Here is a 20191-nt window from a genome sequence, read left to right as displayed (position 1 = left end):
ATGTTTCTTATAAGGAGTCAACTACTGATTTATAAAATTTGTATTCATTTTCACAAACTATATACTTAAGTGATTCAAAATTGCCATTCAAATTATAAATCATAGCAAAAAAAAATTATACATTTTTTATTTAACTGATTTGTTTATATTTATAAGGAAAAATTCGATTGGAAAGTTTTGTTCGGTATTTGAAAGGAAATATTGAAATCGATTTTTCAGTCACCTGCTGATAAGCAGTATATTAAAAATATTATTATACTGATTACAAGCTAATCTGTATTAATTTAATTCAATTTTTCATTATATATTGCACTATCTGTAATGAATTTGAGAAATTTAACAATTTCATAGTATTTGTAACCACCTAATATTGCTAACGGTATTAAAACACTGGCAAGCATAATGTTTTCTAATAGAGAGATTCCTTTTATATAAAATATTATAATATAGAAATTCTTATTTTAAGACGTATGAACTGAAATAATGTTAATTTGTTTTTTAAAAAAGAAGAATTAAAATGATCACTTTAAGAATAATTCAAAATATATTCCCAGTAAAGGAATATTTACCTACGAATTTCCTTATTAAAAAAAAAAACAAAAAAAAAAAAAACATCAGAGTTGAATCTTTAAAGAATTGATAAAAAGTGAACAAAAAATGAAATTGGTATCGTTGAAAAGGTAAAATTTTTAATCTTAGCTGGCATAATTTATGTGAAAGAAACACCAAATATTGGTAAATTTCTCGCAGCCTGGAGCGGCTGTTATCGATGTTCTCGAGGTCCTTTCATTTCTTTCCTTCGTTTCAGCAATTGACTTATACTTATTTTTAGACATTGTTAAATCAATAATCAACCATGATATGCGTCATTGAAACATATGAAAACCTGATAAAAAGATATGCGTTAAAATAAAACAGAAATTTTAAAAAATTGTGATAGTTCAAGTTTAATATTAATTTAAAGAGTTTATTTTTTAAAGTTAAAAACAGTTGGAATAAATGTGCAAAAATGAATCTATTATCATTGAAATAGTAAAATGATGACTTTGGTATTAAGATGTTTCTTGTTCCGAAGTTATTTCTGGAGAAAAAATTAAATTTTTGTGAAATACTAATTAATTATATATTTAAGGAATTTTTGCGTTTTGAAAAATACGCCGCATTATTTCTCAACATAACAGATAAGTGGGCAAAATTTCATTGAAATCAGCCCCATCACTTAAAAGGAAATATGGGAAGTACGTGCATACATACAATCATAGGCAGAAACAATTTTTATTTAAATTAGAATAAATATGTAAATTAAAGGCCAAATGTAATAAAAATGATCGGAATGAAAGATTCTTTTTTATCGATCATCAGTAATCCTAAAGTGCATATATTTTTTTAAAAATAAAGATATATTTTTACTTAGTTTGTTATTATAATATGTAATTACTTTTAGAAAACTGCTGATTGTGAATTATTATTTTTTGCATATCAATTGCAAAAATAGCTATATCTTGAGATGCTTTCTTTCTGAATCTTCATCGCATAACATTGTCTTTTTATCAATATTTCAATGAACCATCATTTAACATAGCACATTTGCGTGAAAATTATCGACAAAAAAGATATAAATTTACCACCTTACTCATTTCATATATAAGTCAGAATTCCACTTACAGCAAACTATGCCTGCAAATAGGTGCTTACATGAGCATTAAAGCTAAATGGTTGCAAATATAAAACATTAAAAATTATTTAAAGTAGATTTTGCTGATTAGGAATTTTTATTTAGAATTTGAATTTGCTGAATCATAATTGTTACTCTTTTTAAGTTAAAATAGCGTAACATCTTGCAAACTAGCACGATATAAAAAAGATAATTTCTTAATGTAATGGCTTAATATATGTTTTTTTAAATATGGTTTTGGCAGAAATTCAGATATTTAAATGACATAGTACATTTTATGTTTCAATTGAAAGTTTAGAAATAAGTTGCGCATTTTAATGTTTTCATATGAAATTGTTTTATTAATGGATTCATTTAAAATATCTTAATAAGTGTCATTTTTTTATTTGAGTAAGAAATGAAATCAATAAAATTTAATCAATTTATTTATTAATAAAAAATGTTTCTACGGTTTACAATTTTTTCTACTAAGAAAAAATTATAAATCTTCATAAATCCTTAAAATATTCTATAAATGGCTATAAAGATAAATTCAGGGCTCACTTTATAATATTTTATGTATGCTTAATTGTTTCACGATATAATATTATCCAAAGAAATTTGCTTAAAATTAATATTAAGAAGGCAAATATGCATTTTCGTGGCACTCGCATCAATGTATTTCAGTCTCTTAAATGCAAATGAAGAAAATACCATTGTTTTATTTAAAAGATGACATATTGACTACTGCAAACTGCTTATAAATAGAAATGTATTTACCTTGTCATACCTGCCACTTTTAACAAATATTCAAAGTTTCGTACATAATTAAATAAATATAAATGTGAATTTTTACCTGTTTATTTTATTTCATTCGCACAAATTGAGATTAGAGTATCAGACCCATAACGATTCATTAGAAAGTGAGTAGTAAAAATATTTTATTTTTTTCTCCAAAAACAGTTTCAATCGTTTCGTCATCTCTTTTGCCACTCCATTGTCATGAAAGATTTTTCCTTCATTTATTAAGATTTATCTGCGTTTTCCAGACAAAATTGCTGTTGAAAACCAGCAGCAGCGCCTGAAAAAAAGGGGGGACAGCCAAGCTATCGATTTTCCGCCAAATGTTGCAGCCAATCCGGACGCACCAAACGTTCCGGGATTTTAGAACCAGGATCAGTTCCGCAGATTCCATCAACAAGGACAGTAGTTAGCTTACAGGCTCTACAGGTAGTTTCGGTTAAAAAAAATATTATTATTATTAGATTCTACGAGTCCACATAGCAGCAGTTTGTATTTTTCTTCCGTTTTTCTGCCATCTGTTCCCTCTAAAATATTCCCCCGGTGTATTTTCCTGTTTACATTTCGATTATTCTGTCACCTGTAGAATAGTGAGAAGAGTTTTCGGTTCTGGAGAACGAGTTGCTTCAGACAAGCGCACTTGCACCGAAGAGTCCTGCCCCCTTCCCCCCTTTTTCTGTCCTCTCCCTCACTTACCCTTGAGTTTATCGCAATTTTCAGGTGGTGGCGTTGTTGCGGGCCTAAGAATTTCCCAGGATTTTGGTCTCTGGCAAAATGGTGAATGAATCCAAAAGTCAACTTCCATTTGCTGAATCCGTGCGAAGTTTTTTGTCCAGAGATATGCTGTAAATTGCAGCACCCAATCATGACTTAATGTAGTCCCTAAGTCAAAGTGGCATCGCGGTTTAGTTGCCGTTTTAGCGTTTTTGTTTGTTTGGAACTCTGTAGACCAAACAGATAGATACCGTTTTTCTCTCGAAGCACACCTGCTGCCTGCTTCTGTTGCAAATCGCCATGAGATTCAACGAGATTCAACTGTTGCATCTTGCTGAAAAAGCATTGCACGACAACTGCAAAAGGGGCTACCTGTTCAAGAGGACCTCGGACAATAACAAGTGGCAATTAAGATGGTTTGTCCTGTACCAGAATTTGCTGTTCTATTATGAAAATGATCAGTCCACCAGACCGGCGGGAGCGATTTTCTTGGAAGGATGCTATTGTGAAAGATTGATCACCCCGGGTCCTGGAAAGTCGAGCGCTTCAACTCAGGTAAAAATTTTCATATTTTTTTATTCATGATGCTTTTCTTTTTGCGCTATTTGTTTATTTCAACAATTGATAAGATATCGACTTTAAGAATATTAATTAATTAATGCAAGCTCTTTTATAAGAGAAATAATTTAAATTAGTTTTATGTTTATTTCAGTATTTTATGAAAAAGAAAGAAATGAGTAAACTCAATTCTGTGAAAAATAAAAGCGATAAAGATTATTAAATTAAAAGGAAATTAAAATAATAAAAAAACCGTCAATATTAAAGAAGTCTACAATAATAAATTATCATTATTTTTAGAGAACATAAAATTTGATTATCAATTCCATTTATGTCGAATTAAATTGATAAAACGAAGAATTTTTTAAAAAATAATTTAATCGAAATAAACAAAATATTTTTTAAATATTTTAAAATATCCAAATAAATTAATATTCGTTTATTTTGCTTTAAGTGGTATTGAAATAATGAAACTTTGTAAGAAATAAAAATAAAATTTAATAGATGCAAAAAAATGGAAACCTTTCAGTTTAATTGGTTCAAAAAGAAGAATTTTCCAATTTAAAAAAGTTAAAAGAAAAATACTTAATTTTAGAAATCAAATTATAAAAGCGAAAAATATAAAATAAATATATTTTAATTTGTACGAATGTAGGTAAGAATATTCGAAAGGATTCACAGCAAGAAAGAATGGGGAAGAAACAACTCGATTTGAATATTTCGTTTTAAGAACCAATGTGTAAAAACGAAATAAAATCTTAAATAAAGATAATATTTGTTAAAAAAAAGGGGGGGGGGGTTAATTTTGGAATCAAAGAAAAATTAAAGCAAAACTAAAAAGGCAATAAATAAAAAAATATTTTAAAATACTTGTTACAAAATTATAAAAAATTATACAACTGAAACAGCAATGAAATAAAAATATTTCGACTTCAGAAGAGTGAAAATTACATCATTTCAACATAAGAATTAAGGTTTCAATCTAAAAATGTAAATATTCCAGTTTTAAAGGAAACAAAAATATATTTTGAGAGGAAAAATTTAAAAATTAAATTTTCTGAACACTGAGAATAAATACTTATCATTTAATTCATTTTAAATTTCGATTAAATGAATAATATCACATGAAATATCTTAATATGATATTGGTGAAAGCAGACTGTACAAAAGAAGAAACACTTCACTACTATAAATGAATCTTTTCTACATTTAATGGAATACTTTTGACAAAATTTCAAAGTGGATTTGAATTCTATTTAGAAAATATCAATGGCAATATGCTGAGCCCATGATACACTTTATAAATTATGAAATAAAGTCTTGTCAATTATAATTTTAAAATAACAAAACACAATCATATTTAGATGTTAAACAGAACGATAGTGATGTAATTTTGCTTAAATTATCTTATTGGTGTTTTTTGCTTATTGATGTTTTTTGATTAAATTATCAATTTTGATTGCAATATGTATTACACATTGCAGGAGCAACACTTGTGAAGGAAAATAATTCATAGATAGGACAGAATTTTTCATTTTATTTTACTTAAATAAGCACGAAAGAATGAGTTTAAAAATGCATCCAGATGTTAAAAAAAAGTTTAATGAACTGGGATATTACTCACAATAAAAAGTGGATAAAAGAAAAAGAAGATATTGCAAAAGAGAAAGATATTTATAAATTTCATCTTTCTGGGAATTATCAAAGAGATACGTTTGATCGGATTAGAAAAAAACGTTTATAGTTTTATTTTAGTAACTTATTCACTCTGAAATCTGTTCAATGTCGTTCAAGAAAGTAATTTTTCGATAGGACAAAAAGTTACTTTTCTAGATGGTTTCCTTAGGCAGAATTAATTGAGATCCCTCACCAATTCGAAAGAAAGTCTCCCTTTGAGTGGAGATGGTTTTGATAGGCTCTTCAAAAATGGTTCTTAATTATGTCAAATTAAAAATTAATTCTAGTTGCAGAGTGGCATAAAGGTAAGTAGCACTTAATAAAATGTTTCATTTGAGATTTTCGATGAAGTCTCTTTGTTTGCAGTGAAAAATTTAAATTTCAGATTTGCGTCTGGATGATTTTGCCCAAGGATACGCATGTATGTATGATGCCTTAAAGTGCATTTATTTCGCAATTTTTACTAGCACTATTTATGTTGGTTTAGTAAAAAAATGATTCCTATAATTTTATTTTATTTTTGAATTCCAAGATTCAAATACTTTAATACCATTAAAAGATTCAATATATTTTTTCATAATGCTTCAATCAAAATTTTAATTTCAATGTTGTGTGATTGCAGTGACCAATAACTATTAAGTACGAAACATAAGATAAAAAAAGTTTTTATAATTTATTATTTCAGTAATTAAAGAATATGTGTTGATTAAAAAAAAATGCAGTATATTTAATGCTCATTCTCCCGAAAAATTCATGGTTGATTAGTCAGCACTTAAAATATAATTTAACTGTTCATTTTTGGTAGCGTGCATTCACGTGCAGCTCTTTAAAATATTATCAAAGATCGAACTTTTTAAAAAGTATTTCCAGATTAGTAATGCAAGATTTAAATTCAATATTAAGCTTTATAACAGAAATCTTCATCAAAATATCTTATTATTCAATGCATGAGTATTCACGAGTTTCACTTGCATCATAGCTTAAACAGGTTAAACAAAACATAAAAAAATCATTTCAAAGGAAATTCAAATTTAATTGATTATTTATTAGATTAATGAGCTGCTTTCTAAAGCATGATTTAAGATGCTCTTTAACTTCTGTTTTTAAAAAATGGGGCAGCTAATTCTTTTGTTTAGAAATGATTTACTTATTTCATTTAAATATATTGAATTGAATTGGTTCGAAAATAATCTCAATTCTATATGCATAAAAGAAGTATATTAAAAAAAGTGAAATAATTAATTATTCATAATTTTAAATCATTGTTAACCATGTTTCGTAAGAAGGAAAAAACTACATTCTTTTATTGACAGTCATTTCTTTTGTTGAATTTTCATTTGTTTAAAATATACTGTGTGCTTTTTTTTCAGACTTTTATATCTTCTTTGGAAAGTAGGGGTTAATTTGATTTAAGTTAATAAAGACACTAACTTATTTATTCTTTTTACCGTGACCACACTTCACGGATATTTCAAAGCATTTTTGGCTAACATTTAAACTTATAAAAGTGAGAAGAAAGAAGAAACGTCAAGTGTTCTATTGTTTTATTAATTATTTTTGCTGTCTAAATATTTAAGTTGTAACTATTTTAAACCGCACTTATAACTTTGGCTCTATGCTTTAAAATTGAAACGATTTAACAATTCCTTCTGTGAGTGCAGTTTGGAGATGTTGAATTGTTCTCCTACATTACGTAAATTCTTAAAAATGCCTCTTACAAATTAGAATCATTATTCCAAATAAAAAAATTGAGATGAACATTTCAAATAAAGGTTAGATCTAAATGCCTAATATTGATCTGATTATTTCTATAAACCCTTTTTTTCCGAATTTATAAATGAAAAATCAGAAGAATTCTTCAGAAACGAATTCTTATAAGGCCATTTATTTCATTATATTATGAAATAAATTTTTCGTTATTGTATTAGTATAAAATAAATATTTAAAATAAATAAGATTTTTAGCAAATAAATGTGAATATTAAAAATAATTATTGTTTTGAATTTAGATCTATTTACCAAGTATGAAGATAATTATTAATTTCCTTGTAATTCAAATAGAAAATATAACTATCTTAGTGGTATGTTTGAAAGTATTATAGAAGTTCTAGTTTGTGATAACTGATCACTTTATTTATTGAAGAAAAATATTTCCGTAGTCATCTTTATTTAGTATAATTTGAAGCAACTAATAATCTTTTACAGAATACATTTTTGTTTAGCAATCGATAATGAAATTTTTTTTTAATTATAGCCAAATATTTTGGAAACTACTAAGCAATCTTTGACAATACTTTTTTATGTATTTCCAAATAATAATGTTAAAATAAAAACGATTTTTTATGTGCATCATTTTGGAGACATTTAAGCGATGATTTTTAATTCAAGAAAACATCACATAATTTTTCACATTTCTATATAATTTTTATCATTCAAACATTAAATGGATGTTTTGCAGATAAGTAGAATTTATGCATAGTTAAAAAATTAGTAGACTCATTTTTAAAAAGTTAATATAACATTAGTAAAAATAGAAATTACTAGTAAAGAATTTTAATAAGAGGAATACCTATAACAATAGTTAAATGTGTTTTTAATATTATTATAAGTACATATTATAATTTTGAAGACTTTTGAGGATGTTTTCATCATTCTAAATGCATTGTTTGGTAAAAGAATTTTTAAAGGATTATTTTGTTCATATTATTGAAAATATAAAAACATTTTTATTTTTATGAAATTTTTATAATCAAAATATTTTCCGGTGAATAAAGAAAAGGGTTTCAAATTGCTATTTTCTTAATTTAATGAAATTTATACATCTACTTCTGTGTAACTGAGCCATTTTGCTTTTGAAATGAATATGAAACATACATGCGAAATACAAAGTTACGAATAAAAAAAAACCTTAGAAAGTTTTTCATTATATTCTAAAACGATATTCATTTTAACGTTTTAGACTCATTAAATCTGGAAATTTGTGATTGTAGTTTTCCGTCAGATCAGTGACTTCTCATTTAAAGAATAAAACAAAAAGATAATTTAAAAAAATTCAATTTATCATCCCGTAATTATAGAGTCGTATAATCTTTTAGAGTCATAAATTTGCATATTTTTGTCTGTAAAAATGTGTATAAAAGTAGGTGTTTTAATGTTTTTAAAACTGATATTTTTAAAAAATATTTATCATTGTGGTTTCATTTTGAAGTGAATTATTGAAATAAGAAAACAGAAGACTACTCTAAGCATAAAGATGGTTTCTGAATATTTCAATTCAAGATAAGATTATGATAATTGACTATTTTTTAAAATATTTTTCACATAAATATTCATAACATGATTCTTCAAATAGAAATTTCAGACTAAATTTGATTTGGAAAAGATCATGCAAACTTGAACCACAGACAAACATCAAACATCGTTCATATGATACATCTGAATAACTGAAAGAAATAAATCAGAATCCAATCTACTTCCCGACTCAATTTAAATCGTTTTTATTTGATCCCTCTCCAGGCGAATTCATTGAAGTATTTCGATTTAAATAATTAGGTATTCGTATAAGCCCGCCGTCATCTGAAACTCACTTCTCTTTTGCAGAAAAAAAATCAAATTATGTGGAGAAAAAGAGCGATGGACAAGAAATAAAAGAGTAAAAAAAAGTAGATTTAGTTTTTTAATTTCTTTTTTTTTGAGAAAAAAAAAGCAGATTTAGTTTTTTAATTTCTTTTTTTTCCCCTGTTCTTTTGTGTTGAAATCTCTTTGAGAATTCCTCTTCTTAAATGTTTGATTCCGGCCAGAGCAAAACTATGGAAATTCCTTTTATGTGGATCTTTGAGTTACATTTCCTGTTTCCCTAAATGTTTTCTAAATCACTCTTCGATTGTATGATGAATGCTATTTTTCCTTCCATTTTAAAAGAAAACTGATTGAAGCTCTGTGCAAAACGCACTACATATTTTGATTGAAAAATACTTGCATATACCCAAAATGCAAAATCAGCTCTCTGCTTTCATTTATTTTATTCCTTGCTTTTAATCTTACTCGAATGTAACTAATAATGAGAGCATTTGTGATTTATTTATAGGTATTACAAGGATGTTATAATTATATACATTAAACACATATATCATAATATATATTATACTACGAATTAGTTTAATAACCATGATAGAAGACGAAACATTCATATCAGTTATCTAGACTATGTTATGATTTTAGCTCTATAAATGACAAAATGAGAACCTTTATCCTTTCAAGATCAGGTTGGAGGGATGTCTAAAGACAAGCTAGTTTAGAGCATGCGCGATGTGTCTTCCATTTACCCATTGAATCCGACGCAAATAATATAGAGGTAGCGGCATATATTGTATTTCAGCTGGACTTGAACCCGCTCTACTAAAGTCCTCATTTGTATGAGATTCACCTTAAAGCTATTATTATGCTTTACAATTTAAAATAAATTCAAATGAGAAGATAAAATTTAATTTTGTCTAAAAGCAATAACAGACGATGCAACAGAACAAATGGATATAATGAAATAAAACACAGAAGTAAATCAAATATTCTAAAAGGTTTTGAGCATATAGTTAAATGACTCTTTCAAATACTTTATTTGACACTTAAAATTCTTTATATGCATTTATAAATACAAAATTGAAAATCTAGTTTTAAAATTTTTTGGATCTTTGAGGCGATGCTCTAACAGTATTTCTTTCTTAAGATTATTCATGTGAGTTTAATAGAAGGAGAGAAATTCGTTTTTGAATTTTAAATATAAACCTTTAAAAATATAATTCTCTATATGAACTTATATCAAACTCAGCGTTCTTCATGATGGTACAGATGGACGTTCGTAATCAATTTCTCTTTCATTTCTTGTTTAGGTCTGAAATTTTGTACATTTGTTCGTCGGCGATGGCAATATATTTACAATGTTTAGAACTTGATTATAAACTAATAAATTTTGAGAATTAATTTCGATGAGAATTATTAAAATAATTGTAAACATGAGAAAAAAATCGGATAAAATATTATATAATATTAATAAGATGGTTTATTAATATTATGAAATGGACTGAAAGATTAAATATCAGAAATGGATGAAGAAAAGTTATTTAAAAATTTCCCTTTATTCCCATACTACAAAGAAAAAAAAATCATTTGAATTTTTAGACAGGAAATGTTATTACTTTATAGTAGGCTAATTATTTACTCTTGAAACAAACAATGAAACATATTTCGTAGTGTTTCGTTAGATCTATTGAAAATTGTTTAACTGGCAAAGGAAAATCAAGACAATACAACTTTTAAACACTTTTTGGCATGGTTTTTAAATAAATAAGAAATATGTTTAGGATTTAAGCAAGCGAAAGAGAAAAAGATAAGTAGGCAGGGAATTTTTACGTCATTTAATTCCAGAGAAAGCAAATTTAAACTTGGAAATTTATGGAAAATTATCAGCTCAGTAAACACATTTTCACTAAATCGGTAACTCATACGAGTAGCATATTATCACGTTCGAGAAAAATGAAAAAGTTTTGGTTACGAATCAAATCTGAATGCCTCAGCTTATGAGAGGAATGCTATAAGCTCTGAAGTGCCAGGGTCGGATACTCACCTCCCCATCAGATGATGAAGCCCTTATGTAGTCTCTTTTAAAAAATAATTAAACTCAGGGATATGTAAAAAAAAAAAGAAAAAGAAAGAAAAAGAAAAAAGAAATGCGGGAAATCCATTTATTTATGGCAGAAATTGTTTCCTCGTTTGCACAATGAATATTCGGACAGGAATGGTTTTGTCGATACGAAAATTCGATCACCTTTCAAGAACAGTGATTTCTTTATTCTAAGAATTTTCTGGGGGAAAACAGAATAAATAATAGATCGAAAGTGTGGAGCGAAAGTAAGCATATCATGGATGGAAGAAGAAACGAATCTGAAAAAAGGAAGAAAATATGCAAAGAAGATCCAAGAAACTGTGTCGATCCATATCATGAGAGAAAAAATGGTTTCTTAACGTGTTTTTGCTCAGCTTAAGTACTCGGATTATTTATTTCCGCAATTCATAAAAAATGGTACCTTTTTCATTATTACTAAGAACTTTTTCAGCTAGATTACTTTTTATTTTAGCTTTTTTTCTTAGGTGATTTTAGTTCAGTTTCTGACCAAAGACATCATTTTAGCCGGTTGCATTTTGGTTATTTGCTTAAAAAAAGAAAATTTACAATTTATGTAAGTCTTTGAATAATCGTGAGTGAAAAGTATTGTTCAAATCTTTTGCTTAGATTTAAAAAAAAAATGTTTAAAGGAAGGTTTATTGATTGGCGTTACAAGTAAATGAAAGTGGACTTTCTTTCTAATTCTTTGTCCATTAGTTTTTAGATTAATTCTCTTTCGATGCAAGAAGCTCGAGAGCGTTTACAATGGAAACGAGCTATAAAATGCAGATAAAGAAACTTTTAAAGACTTACCATTCATCTGAGAGCCGTAATCCAGTAATACTGGAAAAGAAACGTCGACTTTTTCATATATTTTTTTCATCATCAAAATGTTTCTAAAAGTAGAATTTTATCCTCTCAAATGAAAATTGGTGCACATATTGAACCAATGCTATGTTAGGATTTCATGCTGTATTCAGAATACATCCTTATATCTTATCATCTACAGACAAACTTACTTACCTGCGCCACTTAATTCATTTTTCATGAGTAAAAGTAACAAACACAAATCACTGACACAGACTAAAGTGAAAATGAGAAACACTTTCTTTTATTCTTTTCCAGGATCCTTGTTTCAGAAAGAGAATTTTGAGTTTTTATCAGCCCATAATCGAAAAATTGAAATTGAAAAAGAAAGGGTAACAAACATTTAGCGTAAAGATGTTGACAAAAAAAATTCTAACTAGCATTTTTGAATAGGGCGTGTAAGGGGCTTCCAGCATTACAGTACTGACATAAGCAGGGGACGATTTGCCTTGTGGAAGCTTGCTAGAGTGTAGCAGATCTTTTCCGTAGTAGCAGATATTCATGCCACATGCTCTTCGACTCCATTTCCATGTGCATTTATTTCATGCCTTCTGAAGGGAAGTACAGTGGGATCGATTTTAGAAATCGGAAGATAAATCACAGCCTCGTTTCAGCGTTGGTAACATATCCTAACCCTATTCCACATGTCACAATGCGTAATGAGTACAGCATCAGGCAGTAAATGGACTTTGAGCCACGGATTCGAGAAACGTGTGAGGCACAGCTCTTGTTGAGCGTTCTGTTCATCCTACCTCATTTTTTTTCCAATAGTTCCACTCGCTCTTAATTATGTGCTTGAAGAACTATTTTCGATGATATTTGATGAACTCATCTGCATATTCCGCCCTTTTTTTGGCTCTTAAAAATCTGGTTATGTTTTTCAAGCTGATGCTCTAAAATAAGAACGTATAACCCTAATGAACGTTATAAGCACCACAAAATTAGCATCAAATGTAATTGTACATTCTGAAGCAACATCTGAAAATAAATTGTACCGTCTTTTTACGGACAACTTTCTTTTGGTTTTCAACGTTTGCGAACTCGTTGTTCGCTATTATGCATTAAACAGTGTTTGTTATCCACATAAAAATCAACAGACAATTTGCAAATGTTACAAAATTTGTAATGTTGTATCTTATTTTACTGTTTCTCTATATTATATCAGAAAACTATAATCGAATTCAAAGAAGTGAACTCAGTTACTTCCTTAAAATAAGTTTCAGTTTCTTTAGTAAATAGGATCATTATGCAAATAATCGTGGACGAATCATTGCATGCAGATATAAATAGCAAACGTGCAAATGCAAGAAGAAAGCTCTGACCTTCACTTCAATGAATAAATACAGGATGATTATAATATCATTCCATGAAAAATTCACTTTATCATTAGAAAAATCATTTTGGGCATTTGCATAGTTAATGCCCAAATGAACTATGCAACTCTTTATTAAAATCTCTTATAATTATTATAAGTAGTCTCTGTGTCTTTGATGATATCAACTCCACATTCTACAGAATAATCAATTTTATATGAAAGGGTTTCCTATACAAAATAGCATGTCGACCAAAGACAACGAGTAACAAAACAGGCTAGTTCAATATCTGGCAGTATTTATTTATTATCTTTAGTACTAATTTTAATTTAAATTCTCCACAACATTATAACATGAGACTGAAACTCAATGGAAAGAAAATGAGCAAATAGGTAAGCACTACTTTTAAGGTCGAAGAAAAGAAATTCGAAAAGATTTTTCTGAGAAAGCACAATCAATAACAAAAGACCATTTTGTCCGGAAGAGGTACTGGGACAGAGGCGGTCCGTATTTTTACGTAAAGTTTATTCCTTTATTAGAGAAATGTATTGTGTCTGAAATATTACGTAAGCTTTTTCATATATCTAGATAAGTTGTGGTGGAGGGGAGGGTGGAAACAAAGCGGAGCACCTAACTATTAGAATAACCCTTTGTCAGAAGTGAAAGAAGCTATTCTCCAATCCAAAAAGCTGTGACAGAATTACTGTCATTTTTTGAAGAATTTTTACTCTAATAAAAAACTGCTACATAACTTCTATCTAAATTTTTTTTAATTTTTGTCTTTACCTAATGAAAACTAAATTTTAAATGTCCTGGATAATCTAAAATGAAGAATCATCCTTTTTATATAAAAATAGAGGATATCTATTTTCAAATATAGATTCAGGGACAAAGAAGGTTTTGAAGAAGAACGTACAGAGTGTAGTTCCATTTCAGAACTGTTTGCTCATTTCTTTTAATTCTTCACCAGTACAAAGGCTATACGCGAATTTTGAGACGATTTGGACGAATTGAAAAATAAACATTTTTATGTGTGATTTTTGCATTTCAAAAGCTTTATTGGATCGGTTTAATGTACTATCATTGCTCGTTATGATTTTCATGATAATAACATTTTGTATAAAATTAATGTTGGTCATTTTCTTCTTCCACATCTCATTATTTCAGCTGTTCATAACTTTTTTCAATCATCACTAACAGGTGTATCGAGATGAATAGAAAACTATATTCATTTGATATCCATTTCTAATTTTATTTTTCGAAAAATTTAATAGCGGATTTTAAAATAGGATTACCTGATTTGTTGTTTCACTTTTGCTATTTTACGAGTATGTGGATGACCACAAAGAGTTTCTTCCCCAGCATTCGAAGTAAGCTGAATGACGCGAAAACATTCCAGGTAGAACTATGGTTGGGCCCTTGTGATCATCATCCGCGGGGAGGTAACTCGATTCCCACATCATTACTTAAACCAATAGGGAAGCGAAACCCAGTCACTATATCGGAGTCTTTTCACCCTCATTTTTTGTGTACTCCAAGATGAAGGCGAATATGTAGATAAAGAGAGCGGTTTCTTCCCTTAAATATTTTAATGCGATATTCATTTGATAATGTATACAAAAAAATCAATCAAGATACATAGAATAAATATAAATGACGTTAAAAAAAATCTGATATGTATTCCGTTATACATAATGTACGTGAATTTACATTATTATGTTTTTAATTTGAAATATGTCTTTTGAAATAGTAAATGTCGATGGTCTTAAGTCGCCAAAGACATAAATGAAAGAAAGCGTCAGTTTGGAGAATTGTCTTGATAATTATTTACAAAACATCTGCAATCATTTATTTTTTCAGACCTATCATTTAAATAGTTATTTATTTCGATTTCAGTATTCTAAATGGATTTATATCTAAAAATGGTAGACAGTGCTATTTATATAATACTAAAGAAGATCAAATTCGTCGATGAAGGAACTGAAATGATTAAATTATTTTTTAAATTATTCTGTTACAAATAATAAAGTTCTGAAAATATTTCAATAATGTGGTGTCAACGTAAACACAAAAATGTGTAAAATTTAAAAATTTCAAACACATTAGGAAGTGAGGGAAAGATCGATTAGAAACTTGAACTTGTACAAATATGAACGTAAATAGTATATTTTTTTAAAGCTAGAAGTTGTCCTTTAAATGCATCCCATGCGTGTTCTTCAGAATCATAGCCGGCGCATTAGGAAGCCATTGTATTAGCAATGCTCCACTGACTTGATGGGAGAGTAAATGAATTTGCGGGTAAACGTTCTTATTACTCTGAATGAAAATGATTAAAATAATTTGCGATTTATTCTTCAGTACCAGAATGTGAATTTCAGTTTCTTTTGTAACTTTGCATGCAATCTTTTTTCTTTAAATTCGTTATGTACACAGTAACAATTCTGTCACAAACTATTTAACTGCATATAAAATCTGTTTTAAAACAGAAATGTTGCCCTCTGCAAAATTTCATTATTCCTTCAAAAGTAATCGGCCCTTCTTTGGGTGCTAGCAAGTAGATTTGAAGTTCCTTATCCTTGGAACCGGTGATAATTGATTGTCTTTTTAGGACATGCAAGAGCCAAGACTGTTAAAGATTCGCCAATTGGTGCATATGCACTGTAAACGGTTCACGTTTCTTGTGCAAAACTGAAATAAAGAGAACAAATACTCCTTGAATACAATCAAAGCTCACTTCATGATGCCTCTTGTAGCGAGAGGTTCGCCTTACGATCAAAATGTAAAATAATGACTCTCTTAGCGAGCGATGTCTCGCAAAATAGTGGCGAGGAGACATTTTAACGTCAGTTGGAGAACCGTGCCTGCCATTTAGCCCTTGTTTTGGTGGTGTGATCTGTTGGGTGGTGTTTCTCAATTTAACTGCGTAATTTTTCAAGATATAGCTAGTTAAAGTATCACAGAAATCGCGAGCTATTTCTGTAAGCATTATGGTTTTAGATTACAATATGAGGGAGAAATATTTTAATAACACGCGAACAGAAATACGAACACAAGCAGACGCTGCCTCACAAGAAGGAGTGCCTACCTTAGACCTTTCACTGAAATGAGGAAGAGGCTGAAAAACTGCCTCAGCGTATGTTGAAGAACCTCTAGAATCTGGCAGTAGCTGTGCAAGTGGCAGATTTTTTTAACGATAATCTTGCATCTCATTTTCGACAAAATTTGAAACGTATACAAAAACAAATGTGTTTAGAAAATTTTCTTGTAAACTAGCAGTTATCATAAACAAAGAATTGCAATAAAATAAATTTGTTTGATTATATTTTTGAAATGAAACGCGCTATCCTATTTTATATTTACCCTATGGGGGAAAAATTGTTTCCTTTAACAAGGATTTAGCATTACGAGTAAGATTCGGAAGCGGATTGTACTTTTAAGTGAGTTTCGCTATATCTCGTACTTCTGAAACTTCATGGAGTACTTTACAATTTTGCAACACAAAATGAAATAAATCTGACGTTCAGTTTTCTTTTCTTTTTCATTTCGAATGTCTAAAAAAATTCTCATGTTTTAATTTATATGGAAATACTTCATATTTTGCCAGTGTCAAGAAATTAGTCATAGAGAGATAAGTAAAGAGTTTTACGATTATAAATATTTTGAAATGACGATGCATCTTAAGTATTAAGACATTTTTTGTACATCATGTAAGACTGGATAATATACACTGCAGAATGCAACGAAGGGATTCATATCTATGAAAGAAGTCCGTTTCTGTGTTTGTCTGGATTTGAATCGAATTTTTTCTAGAACTGTCCTTCAGTGATAGATTCTATAAAAAAAATAATAAATAAATAAATAAGACTTGACAACATGGTTGCCTTCACTGCTAGAAAACTTGACTTCACTGCTATCCAAAAAAATGCTCTCAAGAGCAAATCCGATAGGAAACGAGACCCTGGTTTTTCATTTCATAAACAAAGTGCAAATGCAAGCTGATGGGATCGAGATCGTGAAAAATTCACAAAGCTTTCACATAACGACTCCACGCTTATTTTTTAAACTCAAGCAGCATAGGCGAAAGAATTTGTAAGCGGAGAGAGTTAAAAGATAAACAATCTTATTCTTCCACATTGCCGAACAATTGTTGTAACTGGAAAATCATTTCAAAATGAATGAGATAGGGTTCTTCTTAAAAGTAAATTTTTGGCTTGTTTTATAGTATTAACAATAAATATTATGTTGTGAATAAATCTCAATATTCTTACCTCGGTTTGCAGTAATTAAACAGAAAATAACGATCTAGTCTTCGTTCTCTATCGTTGATTTTAATGAATAACTGAATTTATTTGTTGAAACAAAATTCACCAAGAGTTAGAACTGATTTTATTGACTTATTAATACTTTTTAAATCAAACTCTTTATTTTTAAAACGGCAATTGGTCTGAATTTATATATTTTACAATATGTTCTTCAGATTTAAATGAGCTTTTGAAATTGGGAGATTTTAATAAATAAAATGTTTGTGCTGCCAATATTCTGATAATTTAAAGTGGTTTTATTATTCTCCTTCCAAATTAGTAATAACAGAAACAAACAGATTAATAATATTTGATGTCTAAAAACAATTATTATAATTTAGAACTCTATTCGTATTTTTAGTAAATTATATCAAGAAATTAATTGTGATATTTTATAAAAATAAAATTTGAATATATTTAATTATATTGATATAAAACTTCATTTCAATGTATTTTAAAACAACAAATGCTCGTATTTTTCGTGACGCACACGTTGGTGTGTGTTTTTTAAAAAATCTCTCTTACCAGCATTCTATCGTTTTGCTTGCAGATATTTTCCTAATAATTACAATTCGAAACACATTTTTAAAGATCGGATGAATATTCGAAATGATTTGAAAGTTTTTGTTTCTTTCCATTTGTTCTTAGTTAAAATAATCTTTTAAATCCAGCAATACATGAATCATTTGCATAATATTAGTTTGTATTTTCATTTTATTCAACATGAAAAATTCTGGAATTACAGAATTCAAAAGTAAAAAGGATATTTTTGTTTCTAAAAGTTACTTTTTTTAAAGAGAAATAAAGATATAATTTTTTTTTTGAATGGGCTTAGATGTTGAGAATTTTTGGAATATTTTTGACAAACATCTTGAAATTCAGATGAAAATTTAAAAAAAAATATTTTTTAATTGAAAACTCATTTTAAAACTTTCACCGATTCATTTCCTTTTAAATTTAAATACTAGAAATACTTAAATAAAATGCATTTTTTAACATACAAATAACTCCTTTGAATTACTATTGTTTTATTTCCTGTTGACATCAAGGATTACATGCGGCTTGGGTTTTATTTTAAGAATAATGAAGTTGTTATTGCTTTTTGAAACAAATCTTGATATATCTAAATTTTCTGATCTTGATATTCTTAATTTTTGAGAAATATTCTTATTGCCCGATTTCAAACTTTAGTGTTCACAACAACAATGATTTCAATTCCACTAAACAATTAAAAAAATAGTTTTAAAGTGCTTCATTGTACAATCAAGGAATACATTACGATGAATCAAAATAATGAGCATGCTCTATTATTTTGAATGAGAAGCTTGAAAGATAAACAATCTTTCATTACTTTAATTCATAATTTCTCTATAAAGAACTATGATATATATATATATATATATATATATATATATATATATATATAATAGTTTCATAAATCAGTGATTCAATGTAACTCATTTATTTTTTATTTTTATTGAGTTTCCATAGTATATAGTTTTGCAAAATGGTACGCTTTCATACGTCTTGCATTTCAATTTTGTATGAAATAATATTTGAGCTAAAATGTATCGATTGACTGATAATTCAGTCTGTAAAATATTACATTATTGTATTGCCATTGGAAACACTCAATATAAACTTCGACAGGAATTTCAGAATTTCAAAGATGTCCAGTCAAATAAAATGTATAATACATATCAATATGGAAGGTTTTATATGAAAATTCAAATGAAATGAATGTGGTTGATTTTACAAATGAGCCCTTATTAATAGCACAAATATTTTAATAATTCAAGTTTTTCAGTTTAATTTGTTTGATATTTACAAAATTCTAGAGTAAGACATTTCAGTTTTAATTTTTGATGTATTTAAATCCATTTTGTGTCCGAAATTTAAAACAAATTCTTAGGAATTTTCAAGGTGAAATGCAAGTCATATGAAAGCGTACCATTTTGCAAAACTATACACTATGAAAACTCAAGAAAAATAAAAATAAACTAAATGAGTTACATTGATTTACAAAACTATTATATACGGTGTCCTAAAAACCTTGACAGCGGCTTTTATTCCTTAAATATTGATCATAGACATATACTATAAATTACAAAGTTGCATAAAGAAAGGTGCAAAATGTTATGAGATCGATTAAAATTTCAGGGGATTAAATATAAAAAAATACAAAATTTAGATTTTTATACGGACCCAGTACAAAATTTCAGAATTTTATCATGAAAACTCTCGAAGATATGTTAAAACAAAATTGGTGAAGGGTCAATCACAAAATAAAATGCAAATGTTTACAGCTTCAGTGCAGATGACGCGACGCAGGAATGCATCCTAAGGAAATAAAATATGCTTCATCTCTTTAGTTTTAATTACAAATTTTAAAATCTATGCTTCCTGAAAAATACTCGGGAATTGCAGAATATATATCGGGAATTGCAGAATATAACTTAAAAATAGCACAATCAATGAACTTGTACAAAGACAAAGAAATGTTTGCATATGCAAACATATGCCTCCGATGGGTGCGTTCCCTAATCTCAACAGATGCGTCATTATATATTATGTTATTCGTTCTCTGTCATTGATCAATAGCATAGCTTACGTAAAATAACTCGCACATAAATATTTCACACTTCTGC

At 28.2% G+C, this 20191-nt stretch overlaps 1 protein-coding gene across 2 annotated transcripts in view; it reads left to right on the top strand.

The window, feature by feature from the left end:
• Positions 1–2884: 2884 nt before the first annotated feature.
• The window catches only part of LOC129981923 (ras-specific guanine nucleotide-releasing factor 2-like), a 327714-nt gene continuing 310407 nt past the window's right edge, over positions 2885–20191 (top strand). For both annotated transcript variants that reach the window (XM_056092979.1, XM_056092978.1), the window contains exon 1: positions 2885–3724. In XM_056092979.1, the coding sequence (XP_055948954.1) occupies positions 3470–3724 (255 nt within the window). In that variant the 5' untranslated portion in view covers positions 2885–3469. The remainder of the gene's footprint in view (positions 3725–20191) is intronic.

The sequence above is a fragment of the Argiope bruennichi genome, chromosome 8 (assembly GCF_947563725.1).
Source record: "Argiope bruennichi chromosome 8, qqArgBrue1.1, whole genome shotgun sequence".
NCBI lineage: Eukaryota > Metazoa > Arthropoda > Arachnida > Araneae > Araneidae > Argiope > Argiope bruennichi.
This window is presented reverse-complemented; position numbering and strand designations above follow the sequence as displayed.